General features: G+C 42.1%; 1 protein-coding gene across 1 annotated transcript in view; it reads left to right on the forward strand.

Annotated features, from left to right (window-relative positions):
• LOC127027870 (protein unc-13 homolog B-like) overlaps positions 1-23468 on the forward strand; it is a 188294-nt gene that overhangs the window by 78858 nt on the left and 85968 nt on the right. Inside the window, exons 9-10 of the mRNA XM_050913751.1 lie at positions 17717-17763; positions 22949-23027. Of these exons, the coding sequence (XP_050769708.1) occupies positions 17717-17763; positions 22949-23027 (126 nt within the window). The remainder of the gene's footprint in view (positions 1-17716; positions 17764-22948; positions 23028-23468) is intronic.

A 23468-nucleotide genomic window follows, 5' to 3' on the forward strand; every position in this document is an offset into this window, starting at 1 on the left:
GTGTGCTGCTCTTCAGTCTGCACACCCAGAGACAGCTGTGCTGATCTGAGCATGGAGTTCTCCTGGAGAGAAATGTCTGCTAAAAAGGCAGTCAGAACAAAGCTTGTGTAGTCAGTGAGGGCTTGCAGTATCTGGCAGGATACCAGGATGCAAATACTCTTTCTTTAAAGACTTGGTTTCTTGTTGTGTGTTAATGTGACTCCTGGAGTGATTCTGGAAGAGAAAAAGACTTCAGCAAGGATTTGCATCCAGATTAGATTTTTTTTTTCCCCTGGCTGAACCTGCATTAACTTTCATTGTCACTTTGCCCGTCTATGCTACAAAGAAGCATGACCCTAACACAGGCAACACTAGAGGAATAAGGGATCCTTATAGGGGACAAGTGACTGCAGAGCACCTAGTCTGGAGCAGTGGAAGGGAACAGGAGCATACACACAACCCCGGGTGGAGAGGAGGAGTGAAGGACCCTGGCAGGAGGTGCAGAGGCACTGTGGGGCCGGCCCAGAGGATGAGGTGGGCGAATACCCAGAGCTCCAGGTCTGAGCGTGGGTCTGGGGTGGCAGAAGGCGGTGAATGCAGGGAGGAAACCTGTGGGAGAGGTGCAAAGAGGGCAGTTCTCTTACCTGCTTCTTGGCATTCTTGTAAGTGGGCAGTGATTTGCTCTTTAGTGGAAACGGAGATTTCCGTTCACTTCCACCCACTGTAGGGAGAGGTAGAGAGGCTTCCCCCTGAGCCAGAGCTGCTGACCTCATGTTCTGCTCTGGCCTTGTTCCCAGCCTGGGAGGAAACAGTTTCTGTCCCTCTTGGGGCAAGCTGGAAAGGTATTGCTGGTATTTGAAATCAAAGATTTTTTTTTTTAAATCTCTGATGAAATAAGTATTTCTGTATATCTATATATACATAAATACGTATATATACACCACAAACTAGATATATAAATAAAAACGACAGCATTGTAGTGTTTGCACTGAACTGCCCGCTTTGGAACAGCGGCAGTCCTGCAAGTAAGTGTTCAGCAGGAAAAAGCGTTCTCCGTAACAAACTGCTGCTGTCCGAGTGTTGCAGCAGACAAAGGAAATGAGAGCGAACTCTGGCTTGAATTGATTTCTTTTTTTAAACTAAAATGATCATTAAGCCCCTCTGGTACCTTGAAAGCTGCATGCAGAAGGAAGCATGATGAGCATTGAGCTTTCTGAGGGAATCCTTGCAGAAGCATGTGTAGGCTTTTCTCCTAGTGCTTGGGGCTTCGATATGCTGGCAAATACCTGAAATGAGCACCTCTGTGTGCTACCCTCAAGCAACACGTGTAGGGAGCCACAACTGTAGAGCTCTTCTTGGCTGCCATTGAATTCAGGTGCTTTCTCTCTAAGGGTTCACTTCTTAATATTGATACAAAAGTGGTTTTCTGGTGTTAAACACCAGTTAGCCACTCAATTGGAAAGTAAACTGTGTAAGTGGTGAAAGAAGAGAGCCTGAGTAAATATTTCTTAGGCCAACCCTGTTCCATGAGGGAGTAGTTACATAAGAAAGACATTAAAAAGAAAACCTGATCTTTATGGACCAATGGTCTGAAAATTCTATGAAATTAAAACTTGTTTTCTTTAAGAAGCTGACAATCAATCTAAGAGGGAATTTGTTTAGCCTACACAAGGGCAGGTATTGCCTTTGGTATAGAAGTTCGGTTGAGATGCTGGATGATGGGGCTGAAACCTGAAGCACAGATGCAGCCTCTGTTATAGCATATTAATTAGCTCTGATTATAGAGATTGGTATTTGCAAATGCTGCTTCCTCCAGATCAAAATCCACTCTCTCCTTCCCTGCCCCCAAAGTGAAACAACAAAAATGAAAACAAGGTATTCACCAAGATGCAAATGCTCACTAACAGAAAAATGCTGGTGGTAGTGTAAATGGGTGTCAGGTGGAGCTGGAGGATGTGTTAGGGAGGGCTTCTGCACTGCAGCAGCTTGGGATCAGTGCAGGTGTAGAAGCTTTGAGTTAATACTTTGAAAATGGGAATCGTTGTATGACGTCTGAAAGAGGCAGCAGGTGAAAGCCTCTGAGAGCTCTGAAGCTGGCCCTTGGGCAGTGAAAATGCTTGGAGTGAGTTTGGGCCTCAGATCAAGGCCTCAGTGCAGTGCAAACAGACCCATAGTAGTGTTCGGTCCTCTGCTTAGCATGAGAGCATGAAATATTTGGGCTCAGCATTGGGTCCAGCATTCTCCAGTGAGTGCTGCTGGGGCAACATGTGACCCTCCCTGCAGAAGACTTCAGGGTTGCAAAGGCCACATTAGGAGAGCCAAGGTTACCAGACCGCAAAGAGGCTGCGAATGGAGCAGCAAAAACCATCTTGGTATGAACTGTAACACATTAGCCTTAAAACAGCTAAACCAAAAGCAACGTTAGAAACCCTGTTTCTATTCCTTTCAACATGGCAGAAGACCTTCCTGCGCAAAGCTGGACGCATTTGGTGAAATTTAAGTTAGGCTGAAAATTACATGTGATGATTATGTTTGTGCATTGTGGAGCTTAAAAAAATTTTTTTTCTAGAACTAGGTAATCATAAAAATGAAAGGCAGTTACTATAGGTCTTAAACAAGAATGTGAAAAAGAGTGTGTGCTTCAGCAGGAAGTCCAAATTGAATCATCAAAGACACTGGCGTTCTCCAGTCACCTTGGCTCCAGGAGGATCTCTGTATGGGTCTCTGTCTGTCTTACTCTCTAGAGGAAAAAGCTGATTGTATGTTTCTTAGTAAGTACAGCAGTGAAGACACATGAAAGTTTTAAGTAGTTAACATAGTTTTGGGGGTTTTTTTATTTTGCTCTTTACAGAGGGGATTTAAATTGGGAAAATGATCCACTGCAAAATCTTGAGGGTTGGAGTAGAAGTGACGTGCAGAATCTTCAGGCTGTCAGCTCAGCCTGTTCATACATATGCTGAGTGTGGCATATTTAACTGCAGGTTAGCTTGGGAGCTTGTAAGCTTTGAGGTTTGGGGTTTTTTTAGTGTTTGGTAGGAAAATATTAAGATAAAAATATTAAAATAGCAAAAAGGCTTTACACTTAAAATCTGTCATCCAGTCTTCCTGCCACTTTACATCCCTTTGTGCAATTCTTATGGGATAGCTGATACTGCGCCAAGTTAAACTTGATTTCTGCTTTGGTTTGAAGCAAGAAAGGATGAAGATTGTGGACTTGAAAGGAAAGGAAATGTGCAGGGATAGAATTCCTAATAATTGTCAGAATTCTGTATTCAGAGGGGTAATTAAATCACACAGTGCACCATTGCCAGGAGCTTAGCTTAATTTGCAAACCTGGCAGTAAAAGGGAAATGGCCACAGAATTGCTTTTTTTTTTTTTCTTTTCTTTTCACTTTCTTGGATAGAAGAGGGAGTGAGGAACACTTACTTTGACAAAGAAGGACCTGATACGGGGAGGTGGTCAAACCCAAGACAGTGTCTACACTTCAAATAGCACGTCCTCCTTCTGTCTGCTTTTATGTGGATGCTGTTTTTTTTAATTCTGCTGCTTAAGTTACTTTGGCTATTTCTACCTGAACCAAACTGTAATGTTTTTTCCCCTCTTTTGGTAGCTGCTTCGTGACAGAATAAAAACTGGATGTGAGTTGTGCATTGGGAAGTGATTGATGTGTGCTTGTGCAGCTTGTAGCACTATGAGAAACACAGGTGCAGCTGCCGATGATGTTTGCTAGAAGTAGATTGAAAAAGCAAGAAAATGAAATTGCGCTTCTGCACAGAAAACCTGTTGTAAAACTGTGGGGCAGGAAGCAATTCCGGAAGCAAAAGCTCCATTTGTTTCTGCGGGACAAAATGAAGAGGCTTCTTCAAGGCCAGGTAGATGAGAATCCAAACCACGCTCATCACTGCCAGCTCTCGCCGGTGGAGATTGAAACAGACATGTTTGTTTGTGGAATAAAGAGGAGCTCCGCGAGCACTGAATTTTCTACTGCTGGAGGGGACTTCCATCAGGATGGAGGATGTGATTCTAAGGGAGTGAGCGAAGTGTGTGTTGGTGAAGTGGAACTAAACTGGGATGGCTACGTAAAAATACCATGCTCAGTTCAACAGAACAAGAAGGACTTGCAGCGAAATTCTTCTGAAGGTACGACACAGACCTCTTCTGAAAGAAAGGGCAGAGTGTCTGAGGGGCAGGACCTTTCTTCTCTGAGCATTACCATGAGCTGGAGGGAGGTAGCAGAAAGGCAAGGGTGCTTTCCCCAGGAAAAGCCCACTGCATACAAGAGTCATAGACGGCAATCAAGAGATCGCTCAGCTGATGTGGTTGATTACATTGTTAAAGAGCTCCAAGGAATAAGTCGCATCCAGACAGAGATTGCAGAGCTCCGGCAGCACCTCACCTTGATAAAAGGCTCTGTGGATGAAGTCTCCAGCTGTGTGGATACAGTCTTGAGTGAGATAGAAGGCCTGCAAGGTGGTTCCACTGGCAAAACCCAGGGTACACATGCTCAAGAGCCAAGTAGGGAGGTACACAAGGAAGAACCAGTATTATATTTTTATGGCATCCCGGAAGAAGATGGTGAAAACACAGTAGAGCTTATCTGCAGCTTCTTGTCTGAATATCACTGTTTCAATGGTATCCAGTGCAGTAAGTATATAAAAGACGCTTATAGATCAGATATTGGTACAGGCAAGCCATTAACGCCAAGACCAGCAGTTGTGAAACTTGTCAATTGTGAACAGAGAGACTTTATTTTACAGAAGTCTATCCTTCTGCAAAGCTCAGGGGTCCGGATTGCTACCAGTGAAGAGCAAAAGCGGCAGAATGGCCAGAGAGGCCACAAAAAAGATTCAGTCTCTTCGCAGTCTGGCTTCAAGAAAAATCATCGCAACTCAGTGAATCCTGATGCAGCTCAGAGAACTGATGCAGTTGGGCACCTTCAAATGGACTCATGCCAGGTTAAGTATAAAAGCACAAGTAGGAAAACACAGTGTGTAGGGGAGAGACTTGATTCTGTGCAGAAGTCAGCCTTGACTGAGAAAAGCAACTCGATACCTGAAACTGTGAAGGAAGCACAAACAATAGGCTGCAGTGAGCAGCCTTCAGATGACAGTGACATTCACCAGGCCCTTCAGGAACCTCTACAAAATCCGGAGGTGACCAATTTGGCCAAATCGGGTGATGGAAATTACTGCTGCTCATCTGACTCTTTGGGCTGTGCAAGCCAGATGTGTGCTTCAAGCAATGGTAGTGAGCACAGGCTTGACACTGAAAGCATCACTGAGAATTGTTCTTCCCTTCTAGATAAAGATGAGGGGATAACCACAGAAGAAATTGAAGTAGACTGTGATACCCCATGCAAATTTACCAGTGTGGAGAAGGTTGATATTCAAAGAGAAGATGTTTCTAGTGGGGTGACAACTATTAGCTATGATCATACAACGGATGAAATGGCTGATAGTAGTGACAGCTTGAAAGATATGATCCAAATGGACCTGAATGATCAAGATCCAACTGATCAGGTCTTTAGGGATGTCCTGGAAAATTCCCAGTATTTTCTTGACCATTCCCGGGATAACATTGATCTTGTAGACATGAAGTTTTACACTAATAAGCTTGGGAAAGCTATTCATCACTTCAGGTCTGCTCTGCAGGTGGTGTTTCACAAACTGGAGACAAGCGACTCTGAAATCCTTTTGGAAAATGATAGTGGCTTACAGATGGATGATGACAGTACGCTTATGCTGACCAGTTCAGGTATGTGTGGCAGCTCTGACAACTTTGCAGAAACCCCTCCTAGTCAGTCCTCCGAGAGCCAGGCAAACACAACTGTCAACAGCGAAGCATCTGCTCAGATGCAGTTTGTTCCTTCCAGTCTTTCCTCTGATCCACATGAGCCTCCTGCTTCCAGTTTGATGCCGTCATCTGACTGTGAAATCCCTGCTGGGCAGCGCTCACCTCCTAAGGAGCTTGGAGGAGACGTGAACTCTCTACCTGAGCCAGCAAAGGAGTGCAGACCCATGAGCCTTGACAAGGTGTGCGCAGAGACCATCTACCTGAACAAATGCATCAACAATTTCAAAAATGTGCTGAGGGAAAAGAGACAAATGCGTAGGAGACTGTTAAAAGAATTAGCACAGGAAGGAAACTGGATTTCCACTGAGGAGACAAATTCAGGTAAACCAAAAAAATGTTTTTAAGGAGATGTCAAAATCTGATATTTGTGCAGCCAGTAGCCAACACCTCACTCTGTGGGTGAACAGTTTATTAGCAGTTGTGAGCAAATAGTTACGAAGGCAAGTACATATGCTGTACAACAGTACTGACCAAAAAACCCTGAAATTTATTGTGTAACACACTGAAATGCAAGTTAGCAAGCTTCACCTCTTGGGTTTTTTTTTTTTTTGAGAGAGAGGGAGATTTGCAGTGTATCTTCAAAATAGCAGGTGTTAGGGTTTTTCGTCATAATTCGTGACTTGTTTCTTGTTAAATAGTCAAGACGTGATAACAAAGTGTGCATTTGAGCTATAAGTAGCCAGATTTGCAGTTTTGGGAGTTGAGTGGATCCAGACTTCAAGTGGCTCCATCACGAAGTGGGAGTTCTCAGTGTTTAATCACTGCTAGATGTTATCCTAGTAGAGGCCTTTAAAAATAAAAAAAAAAAAAAAAAAAAAAAAAAAAGTTGAGACCTGTGTTTTGGTATTGTTTCCATAACTTGTCCATGAGATGAGAAATTTTCCATTTCTGTGGAGCTATATCTGTTATTGCCAGCACAGATAATTAAGTATTTGACCACAGCAGATGTGAGCAGATACAGCAGTAGAGCAGTGCTGGTTAACCCTTTCCTGAGGATGTGGGAGATAGAAATGACTGACATGTTTTGATGGGCCATGTTTTGATAGGCCTTGATTTGGTAAAATGAAACCTAACCTTGAAATGTAGGTCCATCTGCCCCCTCCCTCTCCAGGCAGTGAGAAAACTTTCTCGGTGTCATCTCTGTCCTAATTCCTACACAGTGAAGGGAAGAGGCTTTGTTTCAAGAGTGGAAGATATTGGAACTACAGCTTGAAATCTTCACATCCTTATTGTGAACCTCCTTGTATCAAATATTTTGTTCACTTTTCTCCTTGCAATCATGAAAGCTAGACAGAATAATCAGAGTGCTCTTTTTCCCATTGAGTTGTCTCAGTCCAGGTGTCTTTTCCAGGGACTGTGCTTTTGCTGTGAAGAAACAATCTGTCAATCCGTATTTGACTTCCGTACCAGTGACCTCCTCAGTTAGGCAGATCATAAAGCTTGTAATCACCTCTTCGCTTTGTTATTTTGTACGAGGTCTTTAGTATAGAGTTGATTCAAACAATAAGTCTTTAATGAGGGAAACACTAGGATTTGTTAGCAGGCTTGGCACAGATATGTACGTGGTTTTGTGTTTCAAGGGAATGTTTAGATTACTAAAATATAGATAGTACAGATGAAACTGATTTTTTTAAATTTTTTTTTTAATTCAGAAAGCTATTTTTATTTTCTGCTAATTATTTGCCTTTTTTTTTGGTAGTGTTTGCGTCGTGCTCAAGTCCTGGACATATGTCCTAATTTTAGGACCCAAGGGAACAGACAGTGGTTTAGATTAGCATTTGCCACAGTGCAACAAAAGTATTGAAACAACCTATTTCTGATTGTGAGAGGAGGCTGCTCATCTCAGCAGAGCGTGAGCAGTACAGGCATGTTCACAAAGCAAGAAGTAACCAAAACAGTTAAGGAGGAGGAGGATCACGCTGGACTTTGGTGCCTTAGATCTGGCTCCAGCATGGATTGGCATTCCTGAGCCTCCCTGGTTCAGTTCTCCTGAATATCATCTAGTGATGTGACAAAGAGTTGATGCTTGTGTGACGCTTGTGTAAAGGTGTATCTATACGGTAGACATGACAGTTGAAGTTATAACAATAAGTACAGGATGAAATCACGATGTAGGAAATGTGCTCTGAGAGACAGGAGGAGTCCAAACGAGTCAAGGGTAGCGGAAAACACTGGATAAGGGATGAGAAAAGGGAGAGAACTTGATTAAAAAAAGTGGAGCAGATGTCAGGAAGCAAAGCGGTCCAGCCCATCAAAGCAAGGCAGGGGAGCTGAGAAGGGAAGAGGACTCCTGTCCGGAGTGGAGGTTGAGGGACACGATCAAAGCAGCAGTGCTCGCGCAGGACGGAGCAAGCAGGCAAGGAAGCGTTGGGTTAATAACCTCTTGGCAGTAGCCACAGCGAGAGAAGGGGATGACAGTATTGCCAAGGGCTGTAGAGCAGGGCAAAATTAATCATATACTCATTCAGTTTGACGTAGGGTTGTTCTGGCATGCATTTTCCGAGAAAGTGAAGCAACAGTTTTATGTGCTGCTTTGCTGTACTCAACTTAAAATAAGTTTGAGCCCAGCTCTTACTTTCTTCCTTTGGAAAAAACATACTCTGAATGCAGTGAAAGGTTGTTGGTTTGCTCTTTTCCCCAGCTGCAGATGAGTGTTTATGTCTTACTGTAAAAATATAATTTGTTCTTAATAGGCTTTTAAGTTCCTGGGTCAGGTCCACTGAAAACCCAGTTCTGCCTGCTGGCTTTTTGGTTCTGAGCCTGAACCACTGTATTACTCATGCCTACTTGAAAGTTCAGTTCAAGGTATTTTATTAAATGTATTTGGCAGCAGTCTGCAGCAAAGGAATGGATGATAACTCTGAATGTGTTGGTAAATCTGTGTGTTTTGGTGAATCAGAGATGATGCACTGGCATAAAGGTTTAAATTATTTATAGTTGTACGCAGATGCAAATTACCAGAACAATTTAGAACTTGGCAGATGCATGTAAATAATTGTTGTGTTTAATTTGAAGTGAAAAGAGAGAAAAAAAAAATCCTCTGAAAATCTGAGCAAGCTTTTAAAGTTTTAATTTGAGAAAAAGAAAAAGCGTAAGTGAAGATTAAGATAGTTTGACTTAATGTATGTTTAAAAAAAGCCCTGAAATGGTAGAGATTTTTGTAGATGTAAGTTGACTGCTCAAAAGTGGAATGGTGAAAGAATTCTGTGATTGGGGTTTAACCAAGTTAGTCACCGTTGATGATGCTGTGAGCACACCTGCTGTAATGAGACATAATCAGAAGATTTTAAATCTTGGTCTGCAGTTGCTCAGAGCTTGGCAAAGCTTTATATTTGGCCTGAAACTGCCCCTAACAGCTTTAAACTGAAGGGGCTCAGAAATCAATGATATGTATGGAATTTAAGCCAAAATAATATTTTTTTTCCAAAAAATGAGTCTAATGCAAGATTTATTGTTTTGTGTTTGTATAAAAATAAGTTTGACCTATATTTGAGAAGCTCTAGTGCTCTCAGGCCTTAAAATTTGGCAGTGCTAGTCTGTGTCAAGGATTTTTCTGTGGCAAATCAACCCCAAATGAGCGAAGTGAATAAGCTTTTGAAAAATGTGTAGTTTGCATATGCTCACTAGTAGTTTGCTACAGTTGAGCTGTTGTGCTGCCAGAGACTCCATCTGTCCTCAGCGTTTTCCAGCCGGGGGCTAAAGCAGGGCTTTCCCTGCTTGGCATGACTGAGAGCCATGGCAGACCTGAGAGGGGACATGAGTCCAGGTCTTCTGCATCTTCTGTGCTCAGAGACTTCACAGGAGACATCAGGAAGGAATCTGGTTCAAATACAAAGGAGTTAAAAACCCAGGCATGAGCAAAGTCTGGATTTGCTTGGGACATTCTGAAACGACCCCAGGGACCAAGTCAGGAGAGATTGGGCTTGGGTTTGAAGGGTTTGGGGTGACTGTGCAAAAAGAAGGACAAAACCAGAGGACTTGAAGTGGAATTGGGTCTGCCTAGGTGAGAAGGTTTTGCTTAATGGAATGGGACAGGCAGGAGGATGGTATAGAAAGTAACTTTAGAGGGGAACAGTCAGAAGTGTCTGTGCCCAAAAAACCATGTTCCCACCTGAGTCTCAGACGGACCCCAAGTTTCCTCAGCTTCTCCAGGTCGGCAGGTCTGTGCAGAGCTGACTGTCAAAACATGGCACTCCTGCAGCACCGACGGTTACGCAGAAGACAGCAGCATCCTGCCGCTTGCATTTTCTCTTCCATTAGCTCACGAAGGAGAGGCTGCAGGGCAGTCCAGAGGCTTTCCTCCCTGATGAGGATCCATGCGGGCATGTCTTAAGGTGGAAAGTAGGGGTTTTATTTTAGCTACAATCCAGCATTTCATTTGCTAAAGTAATTCGACGACTTCTTAGTGATTGAGTTAAAATAGCTTCTCTGTTTTCCTGTCTTAGTGATTGCATGTGTGTAATTACACCCATATAGACAGTAACTTTGAAAACTCTTTTAGCTTTTAAACCAATTTGAGTGGCCCTTGTTGCCATGAAGATATTTCTTCACCTCCATCTTTCATACGCAAATGAGTAATATCATTCTTTATGCAGATACAGAATTATCTAATTGGAAGACTTAAAAAATACCATGTCTGTACCGGAAGTTTTGAGTATGACTCTCATATAACTTTACTAGCCTTGAAATTGCCTATCCATAAACATGAGATTTAGTGTAGGAGGCTTCTGGATTTTTTTTTTTCTCAGAGGAGAATTGCCTAGATTTATAAAACCAGAAAATATCTCTCTGCATTATGGTATTTGCAAAAGCAAAATGTGTTCCGTGGGAGCTACCAGTTTCCTCGTAATGGGCAAAATGTACAGGGGGCGAGGAGGGAAGGGAGGGGGATGCTTCAGATGCAGGCAGTGGATGCCGTCTGGGGGAAACGGGGAACAAATCTGTTCCTCTCTGTAATAAATACAGGTTCTCTTTCCAGTATGGTAAATAGCAGCTCGAATTCTGTATTAAGATTACTTAAAATTCTTGAGTTAATAAAACAAGAACTGTAACTCTAGAAATCAGCTCTCAAAAGCATATGTTCTAATGCATGTGCAGTTATGGATGAAATTTGATTAGTTTAACTCGAGATTAATTGGTAGAGATTAATTAACTGGTGTACGCCCCAGGAAGCTCATGGGAAAACTCTCCACTGCACAAATGTTTATCAACTGGCGGCAAATGTTTACCCCACTTTCTGAAATCATTTTACAGAGCTCATGGCAGAAATCTGGTCTATTAACTTTTGTTCCTCTCAGTCTTCTCTTTTTTTTTTCTTCACAGAAGGAGGTAGAGGAGAGCTCCAGGTTGTACATGTTGTCCCTTGTAACGGGCATCTCTTTCTGAAACTCCTGTGTGTGCATGCCTTGTCTTCACATAGCCAATTGCTCCTGCTGAGGCACTGAGATTCGGTTTAGCATGTTATGGTTGTCAGAGGAATTGTTAACACTGTGTATGAGTTAAGAGTCTGTTCAGTGTGTATTACCTTGTACAAAGAAGAAAACATGAATGCTTGGAGTGATCTCCTCCCTTCGGTGCTCTGTGGAGTGTGTGTAATGTGCACAGGCACCGTATTAGCAGAGCACAAATTGTTTATCTTGTCTTTTCTAGTCTTCCTCTTTATGAATCTTGTTTAAACCAAGTGTTTCCTCATTTTTCCTCAATTGTATTATTTCATTCCATCTCTATCTGGTTCGTATACTTACAGCAGTTGAAGTCAAAAGTACCGCTATGGGCTATAATACTGAGATTAAGCAAGACTATGGAGGCTGGGAGGTGTCTGCTGCAGGTCCCATGCCCTTTTAGCTTGCTACAGGCTGCACTGTGCTTTAAGCAAGGCCATGTGCCCCATGGGAAGGGCAGGATGTTTCCCTTAATACCTACAGCTATTGCCTCTCCACTCATGGACCACTTGCCCCTCTGCTTATCACCCTGTGGGCAACAGGTAACTCTTTCCTCCTAAGAGGATCTGCAGAAGTTTTTTGTCAACTGCTGTGTAACATCTTAGTTGGTGTTTGCAACTGTACCTCATATAGAGAAATTTCTGGCTCTTGGATTCTCAACAGTTTTGTTTTCTTGAATCTATGCTGTGTGGATTCAGTGCCTGCTGTGCTTCTGCCTCTCCCTTAGTTGTATGCATCAGGCTAAATCAGCTTGCTGGAGTAGGCCGAATGTTGCATGGCTTTTGGGCCTCCATGCAGATCTCATCCTTTGAGTTTGATGAATCTGCATTTCTCAGCTTTATTGGCTCATGTATCAGCAGTTTTGTTTCATTCTTACTGGTAAACGTCTGTCCATTAATGCTTTTTCAGGAATGCAGAGATATCTTGTGTCAAATATTGGTGTCAAATTCTGTTCTCTTCTGGCTTCAGTGCAAAACCACTGCAGCCTTCTTTAAGCTGCTCATTTGGCAGCTGGAAAACTGGTACTGGAAGATACATCAGGTGGAAGGAGCTTCCTTTGGAGCTCTTCAGTCATCATTTAAATTGACGCTGTTGCAGAATACAGTGAATTTAAAATAATCCCTTGGCTTGTTGCAGTTTTGGATTCCACGTAAAACGTAGCATGCTTGAGTCAATGAAGACGTTGAACCACAAGGCCAACTGGTTTAGTTGGGATGATTTAGTTCAGTCTGATTCTACTAATACCCCTGAAGAAATGGTTTAATTAGGCATGACCAGAAATTTAATTTAGACAGTGAGATAGTTGCTCCTTGTTTTAGCCTGATTAGGATTAATCTATAGCTAAATTGAGGTCTTTGAGGTTTAATAATGAAGCATGGTACTTGAAAACGTTAGGATGATTTTCAAAACAAGTTATTGATTTTTTTTCTTATCTGTTTAAATAAAGCAGCTTTCCGTGTTTTACATCTGTTTATCTAAGAGGATAATGTGCTAGACACAGTACTTAAATGTGATGGAAAGTTACATTGTTAGCCTTTTATGTGGAGAGATGGATTTATGTGGAGAGGGCTAACAGATCTGGGGATGTTCTTCCTTTTCCTTGTGCTGCTCCAACTTGGTGAATTTTTTTTTTATGCCTCTCTGTCCATTTAATGGACTTTCTCTTCTACAAAAGTTTGTAATTGTTTGTTCTGTCCATTAAAACATCTTCTTGTGTATGAGATAAAATGTGAAATTTACAAATTGCAGCTTGGTTAAATAACTTCCCAAATTACTTGTAAGCCTAGCTGCTGCTTTTCCTGAGTAAGCAAAACTCCTATTAGTTCCTTTTTAGGCTTCACCAAACACTGCCTTCCCTGTGACTGAATACTGTGCCTTAAATGATCACGTCTGTTGCCTTGTTAATCCAGCATATTAAATTTATGCTACTCTGTCACTGGCATTGTTTTGCCAACTGGTTCTTGGTTGATAAGAAACTTTAATTACTTGGAGAAGACCTTTCAGCAACTGATTGCAGCATGCTTTACTGTGAGTGAATATACTGCATTACTAGGGGTGACCAGCGCTTTCCTGGCTGAAGGTATTTGTTGGACAGTAGGTGTAAAACTGTCATCCATCAACATCAGAAATAAAAAAAATTGAATAGAGATGTGATAGGCTGTTTTGTTTTCATGTTTGCTTCTCCATCTTTTCAGTGCTGCTTTGTGTGCTTACTGGAGGTTTAAAAAAAAATAAATTCAGATTCAGACTGGTCTGGCTGCTTTCAAGGAGAGATCAAGTGACAGAACTGTGCAGAGAAGTGAAGCATAAGCCAGCAAAACACTTTCTGTGACATGCAGCATGTGGGTGTCTAGGTGTTAAACGTGCCTACTTTCCCTTTGCTGTCCCATTTGTTTTGGGAAGGACAGTGCGAGAAACTCTTACAGTTGTTCCAGTGTTCTTCTCACCTGCCTGTCATTTCCTCTGCTTGCCCAGGCTCTAAGTGAGCCAGGCTGCCATCGTGGGCTGAACTCGAGCAGATCCATGCCTGGTGACAAGACCCAGAGCAGCTACTGGAGCCCTCCTGTGTCCTGGTGTGAGTGCTGCCTTCAGATGGGTGGGGAGCTCCCCAGCTGCAGCAAATCCATCTAAACTGCATTGCCATTTGCCTTCTTTAAATGAAGAGGAATATGTGAAGTGTTCCTACCCACAACAGTGGTGTAAACTATGGATTACTTTGTTTAACTGACACTCCTAGAGGTGTCTGGACCGTGTTAACCCTCATGCGAACACTTGTAGGTAATGCAGCCTCTGATTCTTTGACTACATATGTCAGTTCAACAAGGGACTGCAGAGGACTTCTTGGTGACTGCCAGCCCTCTGCCACTGTGTGATATTGTGCCATTACCTCATATATAAAGTACCCAATTTCCTTCTTTAAAACTGGTTAGGTTTGGTGTCTGCTTCTCCTTTTGAAAGGCTACTACAGAACGGTCATGGTTAGACACCTTTGAATTTTTATCCTCTGTTTATATTTAGCCACAGTTCTTCTTCCATGCAGTATGTTCTCCTGTCTATTGAATAAGAACAGAAAAAGGTTCTTTTTGCTAAAGTAAGGAAGCTGCCCTGTTCTCCTTCTATAGTATTGTGTTTACATCCTCATGCTGCCTTTACCATTTTCCTTTGTGAATTCTTTTTACTTTGAAACAGAATAAAAAGATTGTATATGCCTTTCTGAAGGAGTCTTGCCAGCACAGTACAGAAGTATTTATGCTTTTACTTCTATGGAGACATTTCACTGGGCATACTCTATGGATGATGATCTCTCCTTACATGGCTGTATTATAGTGGCTCATGGCCAGCGTGATGACTAGAACTCAAGTCTGTTGTCACGTGCTTTTCTCCGCCAAGGAACGCCTTGTATGCAGTCAAATTCACAGCAGGCTTTGGGGCTCTGACCTTGCCATTTGTACCATATTTAATCCTCCGTTGTTGCTATCTTCACTGTCATTGGTTCTTTCCATTGGGCATCTGATTTCTGTATCAATAATTGTCCTGTGTTTGTCATTGGCAGATTTTATCAGCAGATCCCACTTACTCCCACTAGCTTCCTTATTGCGTTGTCCATGGCTGGCTCAGTTCCAGTTGCTTGTTCATGCACTATAAAGCTCCCTTCTTCTCAGCTTATCTGGCCTTATTAATGTCACATGGCATTGCATCAAAAGTTTTTTGCTGAAATGAAAATTCAGTTGATAATTCATTTTATGGTCTAAAGGAAAACGGTTGCTTTGTCAAACAAACAAAAAAATGTTTTCAAAACTGGTGTGCCCTGTATTATATTTTTTTCCTGTTTTCTATTTGCCTCCATGTTAATTCTTTCCTTCATGTTTGCTCTGAAGCCTTTCGAGCTGTCAAAGCCAATAATGTGCCTGTGCTAGTCTAGATCACATTTCCCTTCTTCCCCACACACCTTAACTGTGGGTACTGCACTGGCTCTTCTACAGTCTCAAGGTATCAGCCCTTGTTTGATGATGTCAGGTGCTGGTTCTCTCAGCATTTTCTCAGGGAGAATGCTGCCTGCAGCAAATTACCTCTTTGCTTTCAGCAGGTGATAACTGCTGTTTCCACGCAGCCATTACCTGCCTTGCCCCTGTGTCGATATTGTCACTTACTGAAAGCTCTTTCTTTTGTTTTGTGCTGTTGTACCCAAATGATTTTTAACCTCGACCCTAGAGAAGCTCTTTCTCTTCTCTTGTTTTCTTTTTAGTTGCATGTCTAAAAGGCTTGGCAAAAGTAATTAAAATAAATGAGCAGAAGTACAGTTTATCTGGACTCTTGGCAATTTTTACTTGGCGTGTCTCAAAATCTGGGAGATGGTGGAGGTTTGTTTCCTGATCATGCTTTCTGCCCTTCCCTGCATCCACACTCCCAGCTGTTCCCTGTTGAGTCATGATTGCCGGTAGGAAATGGTTATTGCTCAGTTAGGTAACAGCTCTCCTGGATCTTTTTCCCCTGAACAGAGTTCTTGATGCTCTTGTGGTCTCCAGGCTGCAGTATCGCCCACACTGTTTGTGGTCTGTTAATGTCTCAAATATTGGTTGCTTGTATTTAGAGTTTCTCAGATAAACTGATTGAAAACCCTGTTGCACTAATTGCTTTTGCCAGTAAATGTTGCCACGTTTGTGTTTGTCATTCTCTGTCATTCAGTATAGCTGAACCGACCGGTGTCAAGCTCAGTCCAGTATAAAACATTGTTCCATTTTAGGATTGCTTTCTAGCCACAGCTCTTTCAAGTGTTCAAAGACAAAGGTAGAGATGTCCTCCCTTGTGTGCTCTGAAGGATCTGGTTGCATTTGCTTCATCAAATCTTCTGTCTTGACCAGCAGTTGATTCAGATCCCTCCAGAGGAAATGTAGGTTTCAGGCTGAGGGGTTTTGGAAGCGTAACTTGGAGCGGAGATGCATAGAGCGTGATCCGTCCTGCAGGAGCCTGGAGCCTGGTGTGCTGCTCCGGCTGTGGGGGAAACATGCACCTGTGCTGGACCATGGGTCTGGGCTCCTGCCTGCTCTGCAGGCCTGCGTGATCACGTAGAAAAGCTGGAGTGTCCATTCAGTTATGGATAATATCATGTTGTTCATGCCTGTTTAAAAATAAAATAATAAAAATTATGTAGTCTTCAGACCTGCCTAGCCCTGGAGTTGTAGGACTAACAAATAAAAAGTTTGGACTTCTGCTGCTGTACAAGTTGAGACCTCAAATAGAAACTTGTTTTCCTTGGTTATTTCTGCTCTTCTTGGGAGACCTTGTCTGTCACCTGTGAACAACCTGAGGTTGTACAGCTCACCCAAAGCACAGAACAAAAAAAAAAAAAAAAAAAAAATCTTTATCTTGCATAAACTGGAGCTTATTTCCTGAGAGATACTCCTTTACTTTGTTATGATTCTCAGGTTGTGAGTCCCATGGCTGGAAAGACTTGGTTTTCGACTGTGTGCAAGTTGCCGCCTCTTCATACTCTTGGCAGACATGATTATCTGAGGTTGGAGAGTTAGCTGTTAGCACTATGTCTTGCTTAGTCCTGTTTGAAACCAACTTTTCTTTCAGCGAGTGCAGGAGAATGTATGAACTGTAAGCTGGAACAAAGAGGTTACCAGTTATAGGTAAACCATTTTCCCCTTATCCAAAAACTTTTGTTTCCTCCAGGTGCATTGCAACTGTTTAAACACCTCTCAGCTCTAATCAGTCCACTGAAGATTTTCAAAGAAACAAAACATCGCTCTATAAATACACTCCTAATATGAACATAAGAACATGGTTTGAATTCATTAATATGAATCCTTATATTTGCAGTCTGTGGTGTTTTTCCATCATACTGTGAGATCCCAGTTCACCTGCAATCATCTTGCAAGTGATGGCCCTTGTTTGACACCTGTTGGAAATTAAATACTTGCATATGAATGGATGGAGCTGCAATGGGACATCCCTACTTAGGGGGCAAAAGAGTCTTTGCATTTGAGCATGACCAAAGCTCACAAGTGTTTGTACAAAGTTTCATGTTGATCAGTCATTTGTGCATTTCATACAGGTGCTTTTAATTTATAACACCTTCATTATGACCATGTTCATGTAAGTGGTGACCTGTAGTAACAGGAGCTCTCCAATAACTCATGTTTTTGTTGGGTTGGAAAAAAAAAAGTTGGTCTTTGAGACTGCCTTTTGAAACAGGAGGTGCACTGAACAGGCTCTTCAGGTGCCAGTCCTAGCTGTTCAATGAAATCGCATAGCCTGTCTGTGTCTGTATGACTTGTCCTGACATGTTGGTCATTGGAGGTGCTTGAATGAGTTTCTGTATGCATTTGCCTGCATGCAGTGTAGTCTGTTATCCTTTCCTCAGAATATAATCTGAATACCTTTTCTGGTGTTTTCGGAAACTAATGTCATGTTCTTTTCCCTTCCCCCATTTAAGGGTCAAGATGAGGCTGATACGTCAAAACCACCCTGGCTCAAAGGAGGGTAAGTGGTATTTTGACACCTTGTTTCCATGTGTTTATAATTACAGTGTACTTTGAGGTCTGCAGTTCAACCTAAGTAAAAGCAGCACTTCTAATGTTTTTAATGGCTGTTGTCAGGAACAATCAAGTGGGCATACGTCACTTTAGGGCCAGGCTGCTGCTATATGTCAGAGTCTGCTCTTAAACAGCTGGAGGTAGGCTGTGCAGCTCTTCAAGAGACCTGTGGTTAAGAACAAGGTTATAGTTGCAATGTATAATCTGTAACATGATGGCTGCCAGTGCTTATGGCAGCAGTATTAAATAATCTTTACTGAGCACCACAGAGTGGTCTGGATGAAATCCTTTTTCCTGAATCAGTCACTGATGGCACCAGGGAAGGGAAAGAGTAGCTCAGAAAGATTGCTGTGTCTTTTGCTCTTAGAAGAAAAAAGTAGCTTTGGGGAAGTCTTCTGTCTTTGCAATGATTTCTATGGTCATTGTAGTAGTCAAAACTGCAGTAACTCTGGAAATCATTGCAGTTTGTAATTTTTAAAGCAGTGATCATCATGCCTCTTTTGCACAGGTGAGAGTGAGACGCCATGTGTTCTCTGTGCAACACGCTACTTGCAGCAAATGAAGCAGACAAATTCTGATTGTGTGTAATTTCAGCATGACACTCTGCATAATAGGTGCCAGCATGGTAGCTTCCCTAGAATCCTTTCTGGAAAAAAAAGACAATTACACATTTTACAAGCTGCTAGGTTATGTGCCTTGTACACAATAAGGGTGATACAGTTTGGTGGCGGTGCACTCATTAGGAGCTGACGTAGCAGCAGATTTGCCCTGAAATCTCAGCAAGAGGTTGGCTTGCTACACGTGTAAGTTAATTCTCTTATTACTGAAGGAAGCTTCCCTAATAAAACGCAAAGTTAAATCGGAGGCTTTATTATACGGCTTTCTGCTTTTGGAGTCATTGTTCTGTGATGTTGGTATTCCCGCAAAGCGTCCTCCACACCTGTGGATGCGTGGAGCTGCCTAGCAACCCCACGCTTTCCTGAGGAGCCCGGGACTTTGCTGAGCAGGCTGCTGGAGAACTGGCAATTAGCAGGAGCAGAAGACAGTGATTTATTCTAACTATAAACAGTACCTTCTCCTCCTTTAACAAGGAGGCAATGTACTGAGTTTATTGGTTCACGCACGCAAAATGATTTCCCAGCCTGAAAGACGAATACACCTACAGTCCTGATATACTTAATGTGTTTTGTCAATTCAAGGCAATGTTTGCTCTAGTCTGTAATTTTTTCCCTTTCTATGTGAGATATAACAAAACAGTCTGGCTAATGCAGTTTTGACAAAAGTTTGACCTGTTCACTGTATCCCCACATGCAAGGGATTTCCAGAAGAGGTGGTTGTGGGTGGTGAACTTTTAATTCCACCGTTAGCCACGTTATGGCTTATTAGCCACAAAGGATATTAAAGCATTTATGTTTGGAGTTGTTCTTTCATATGAAGATTAGAGTAGTGGTGTCCTTTGAAGGAAGTAATCATCTTCTTTCATTGCAAACCATCTTTGCTTGCTTACATTTTCAAGATTTAATGAAGCGTCTGTGTGATAAAACTTGTATTAAAAGATGAATACATGCTTTAAGCTATTTGCATTTTAGCATAATGCAGCAGTAGCTCCCTGTCTGTAATCACTGGCTTTGGAGAGATTGCTTCAAAAAAAAGTACAATTGGTATTATGGATCAGTCTCTGGGTGTAATACCTAATATGTATATATTTTATTTATTAGTGCAAATCATCTTCTCATACAGAAATGCTATTCACTCCTCAATACAGCACTCCATAATAATGCTGTAAATATTATATATATTGCAGAGGAGAGTTACCCTGTTACATATAAAGCTACAGTGTGCATATTTGAGGCACTGTCAGTACTTCTGTCTGTGCAAACACTGTAATTTTGTTAGACGAAGCAGAGATTGTGGAGACTGAGGTAGCTGAAAGCACAACAAGCTGAATAATTTTGAAAATTAAGAATTGTTGCTGAATTTTTTTTTTTAATATTGAGCTAAAAGCAGGTCATCTGACTGTATAACTAGGTACTAGGATGCCTCTCTTCAGTGGCGAATACAAACACTTTTCAAATATGCTTGTTCTCTGTCAGTCTGGCTTACAACTGGTTCTATCATAAACCTCAGTCTATCATAAATATTTTGCAACAAACCAGGTTGTAAGTAGGCATGTTTCTCAAGCACAATAATTTGTTTAGACTCATCTTGAATTTATAAAACATGCAATTTTAATGTTTTTCTTTCCTGGGAAATGTCAGAGTATCACAGTTCCCTTTCAATTGAATTAGAAGAAAAATAATCATTGGAAATTGTGTAGAAAAGAAGTGTAAATTCCCAGCTGTTCCATTGACTTTTAGCAGGAGCATGGACTCTGGATTTTTACTTGTGACCATTTTGTTGCATCTTTTCAGCTTACAGACTCTCCCTTTCTATTTTGCATATGCTTTCATAATTCAAGTGATTTGACACAAATCTTTGACCCAAAACTTACCAATAAGCTGTACTGTGATTTCAATAATGCTGGAATTCTTGGCATCATCTGGGTAGTCTTCTATGACACCTATTTTACCCCGAAACAATATCACTAGTATCGGAAAGGGTTTATAACATTAGGGCAGCAGACAAAATGCCATGTTTCATCCCAGCAAGACTGTTTTTAGTTCTGACAATATAAACACTCTTTCTTGATGTGGGTCAGATTTTTCTGTAATAAGCCAAAAGGAATTATTGCAGAGTAACTCGGGCAAAATGTTTTTCTGGAATTCTCTATTGGAAATGATGGTAGCCTCTAGTAAAAACACCACATAGCCTCGCTGTAAGGATTTCCAGCGTTGGAAAACTGTTCTCATTCTTGGCCAAAGATTCTTATAGTTTTAATTAACTCCTGTAAGTCTCCATCTTTCTCATGTCCGAGTTTGTCTTACATTCCCAGCTGTGAGGTCTAGTTGTCACAGCTGACTGCGGGTGGTTTGTGTTCATCGTGTAGGAGCACAGAGCGCCGTGCACGGTGCTGCGCTGCAGATGTGACTCATGCCGCATGCAGAGCCGACACACTTCACACAGTTATACGTGACTGCTCACCTTCCCACCAGGCTTGTTCAGCCAGCAGCAGCTGTCAACTCAGCCGTGGCTCGGACATGTCACCCTCCTACACCCCGTCAAAAAAGTCAATTTTACCATTATAGTGCTGTGGCATGTTTCTGTGTATAATAGACTGTTTCCTTCTTTGACACAGCCTTGTTAGCACAAGGCCGTGACGTCCTTGTCCGTTCTAGAACGTGGTCTGCTATAACGTAGGTTTGGTCACCCTGGATGTTTTTTTGACGTTTGGCTGTATTCAAAGGGGATTTGAGTAGGTCCTGCTTGCTGAGGGGTGCAGGTTGCCTCTTGTCACTAACCAGCCTCCCAATTTTCATGGCATGTGCAAGTTTGTAGTGGCAATTTGGTTTCCTAGATTGTTTTAAAGGCTAGCTCCATGTGTGTCTTTTATTGCAGTAACAACAGTTTATCCCATGCTCCTCTTTCCTGTAGTTCTGGTGTCCTAAAGCATTTCAGCTGGGTGTGGTGTACCAAATCAGCAAAATACGCAGGTTAAAAGTGCCAGCCGGTTTATGACACAACTGTGAAAAGGTGTAAGCCAGCATGCTATGGGGTGAAAACGACTGGCTAAGGATAGAGAGGCAGAGGGTTCCTTTACAGTCTCTGTAGCCAAGAAAAAGGCCTCAGGAACCGTATTCTTTAGTGTTAGCAAGGCATGAGAGCAACGTGGAGATGGGGAGGTTGAGTGAGACACTGAGAGGGGCTGTGGGTTTTGCCTGGCAGGCTGGGTGTTCATTGCAGGAAGGGAGTCGCATCGCAGATCTGTTCTTCAGTTCGGGATGAATACAATAGGCACAACAGCAGAGAAATGTGTGCTCAGTTTCCAACCTTAGCAAAAAGCATTATCTTAAGGCCTTACAGATTAATGCAGTTGATTTACTGGGGGCCTTCACGCTGAATTAACAGACCTTTTTCAGGCTTACACCTGTACGGTGTTACCAGTGAACAACAGGATCCAGATAAAATTATCCAGGCTGGTCTCGTCAGGAAGGAAGCAGGTTATAGTGTTTTATTTCGGCAGTCTCTGAGTGTTGCTGGGGTAATGGCCCTTTTGCTCCAACACTGCTTCCACCAGCGAGTGGCAGCTCTTGTGTGTAGAGGTCTGCATGGCTTGAAATGCTGAGCGCCACGAATGGTCCCTTTTATACAAATAAAAATAATCTCCTTTCTCCTCAGATGTGAGGTTTTTCCTAATAACTATACAGACCTCAAGGGCCAGGATTAAGTATGTTCTAGCCTAGAATCAGATGATGGGTAGCAGCATCCTGCCCCTGGGCTAATCCACTTTGACATGCTCCCTCCCAGCCACTGACACCAGGCAGGAACGTCTGGATTGTTGCATGTGAAGAAGATAAACACTTAATCGTTTTTAGCATTAACTTTACACTTTCTTAAGTATAATCTGGCTGATTTTGCTTCCTCCAGTAAAGCATCCCCCTCCTCACACCCTCAACCCTAAATTAATTAAATGGAAGGAAAGGGGATGGAGAAAGGCTGGAGACAGGATGTTTTCAAGTTTCCAAAGTCTTTCCTGCCATGACGCTCAATGCCAATAGTGAACTATAAAATGAGCTCTCCCTAAGGAGCAAAAGGTGCTTTTGAAGGCAGAGGTGTGTGGCTCAGTTACCACAGACTAAGCCGCGTGTGAATTACTGCCACAGAGCTCTGGTTCTGCCGCTGGGTAAGTATTTTTGCTAAATCTGTGTCCCACAGAAGCGGTGGGGATAAGGCTGCTTCCACCCACCATGCTGGCAGCAGTGACTCTGAAGCACTGGGTGCTCTGCAAGCACGTGCCCAGCCTACTCTGAGCTAGCTCAGAACTGAGAAGGGGAAAATTACATTTTCAGTGTGTTAACAACTTTGGTTTATTATTAGGTTGCATTTGCAGTGAACTGATTCTTCCTGTACTCATTGACTATGATATTAGCAAGGAGACTGATGTTTTAAGGAAGTTTTTTGATCTCTTTACTGTCTCTCTCTGCTGGTGGAATTTTTAATCTTTTTTTTTTTTCTTTCCCCTCCTGAATTTCCAGGCCTGCAGGTGGTCTCTATGGCATCGATAGCATGCCCGATCTACGCAAAAAAAAGCCAATTCCACTTGTCAGTGATCTGGTAAGAGATTTGTTTTTCTTCTGCCACACAGCCATTAGTGCAAGTGGCTTTACTTTTTAACATATGGTAATGTTCATTATCACTTCAAGAAGCCGAAGGTTTCCTGTTTTGTTAAATTAATTCTTACACTAAAGGGTTAGGAGTTGTGCTTGGAAAAATCTCAGTGAGAATGAGCTAGGGTTTTGTAGACAGTTTCGTTCATTTGGCAGAATTAAGATACTTTTCATGTTCTTTTTCCTTTTTATTCCACACAGAATATTTGATTATTTTTAGGCCTGCGTTATTTTTAAATGTTTTCCTAAAAATCACATACTTTAGGGAAAGTTATAATGTCCATGTGAGGTTTGGCAACTTACCAGGAGGTTGGAATTTCAGAGGATAGATAAATGAGCATATGTGCTTGGATTTTTAAAGCAATTTGCAATATTGCCAGTAGGCTTC

This window comes from Gymnogyps californianus, chromosome Z (assembly GCF_018139145.2).
Source record: "Gymnogyps californianus isolate 813 chromosome Z, ASM1813914v2, whole genome shotgun sequence".
Taxonomy (NCBI): Eukaryota; Metazoa; Chordata; class Aves; order Accipitriformes; family Cathartidae; genus Gymnogyps; species Gymnogyps californianus.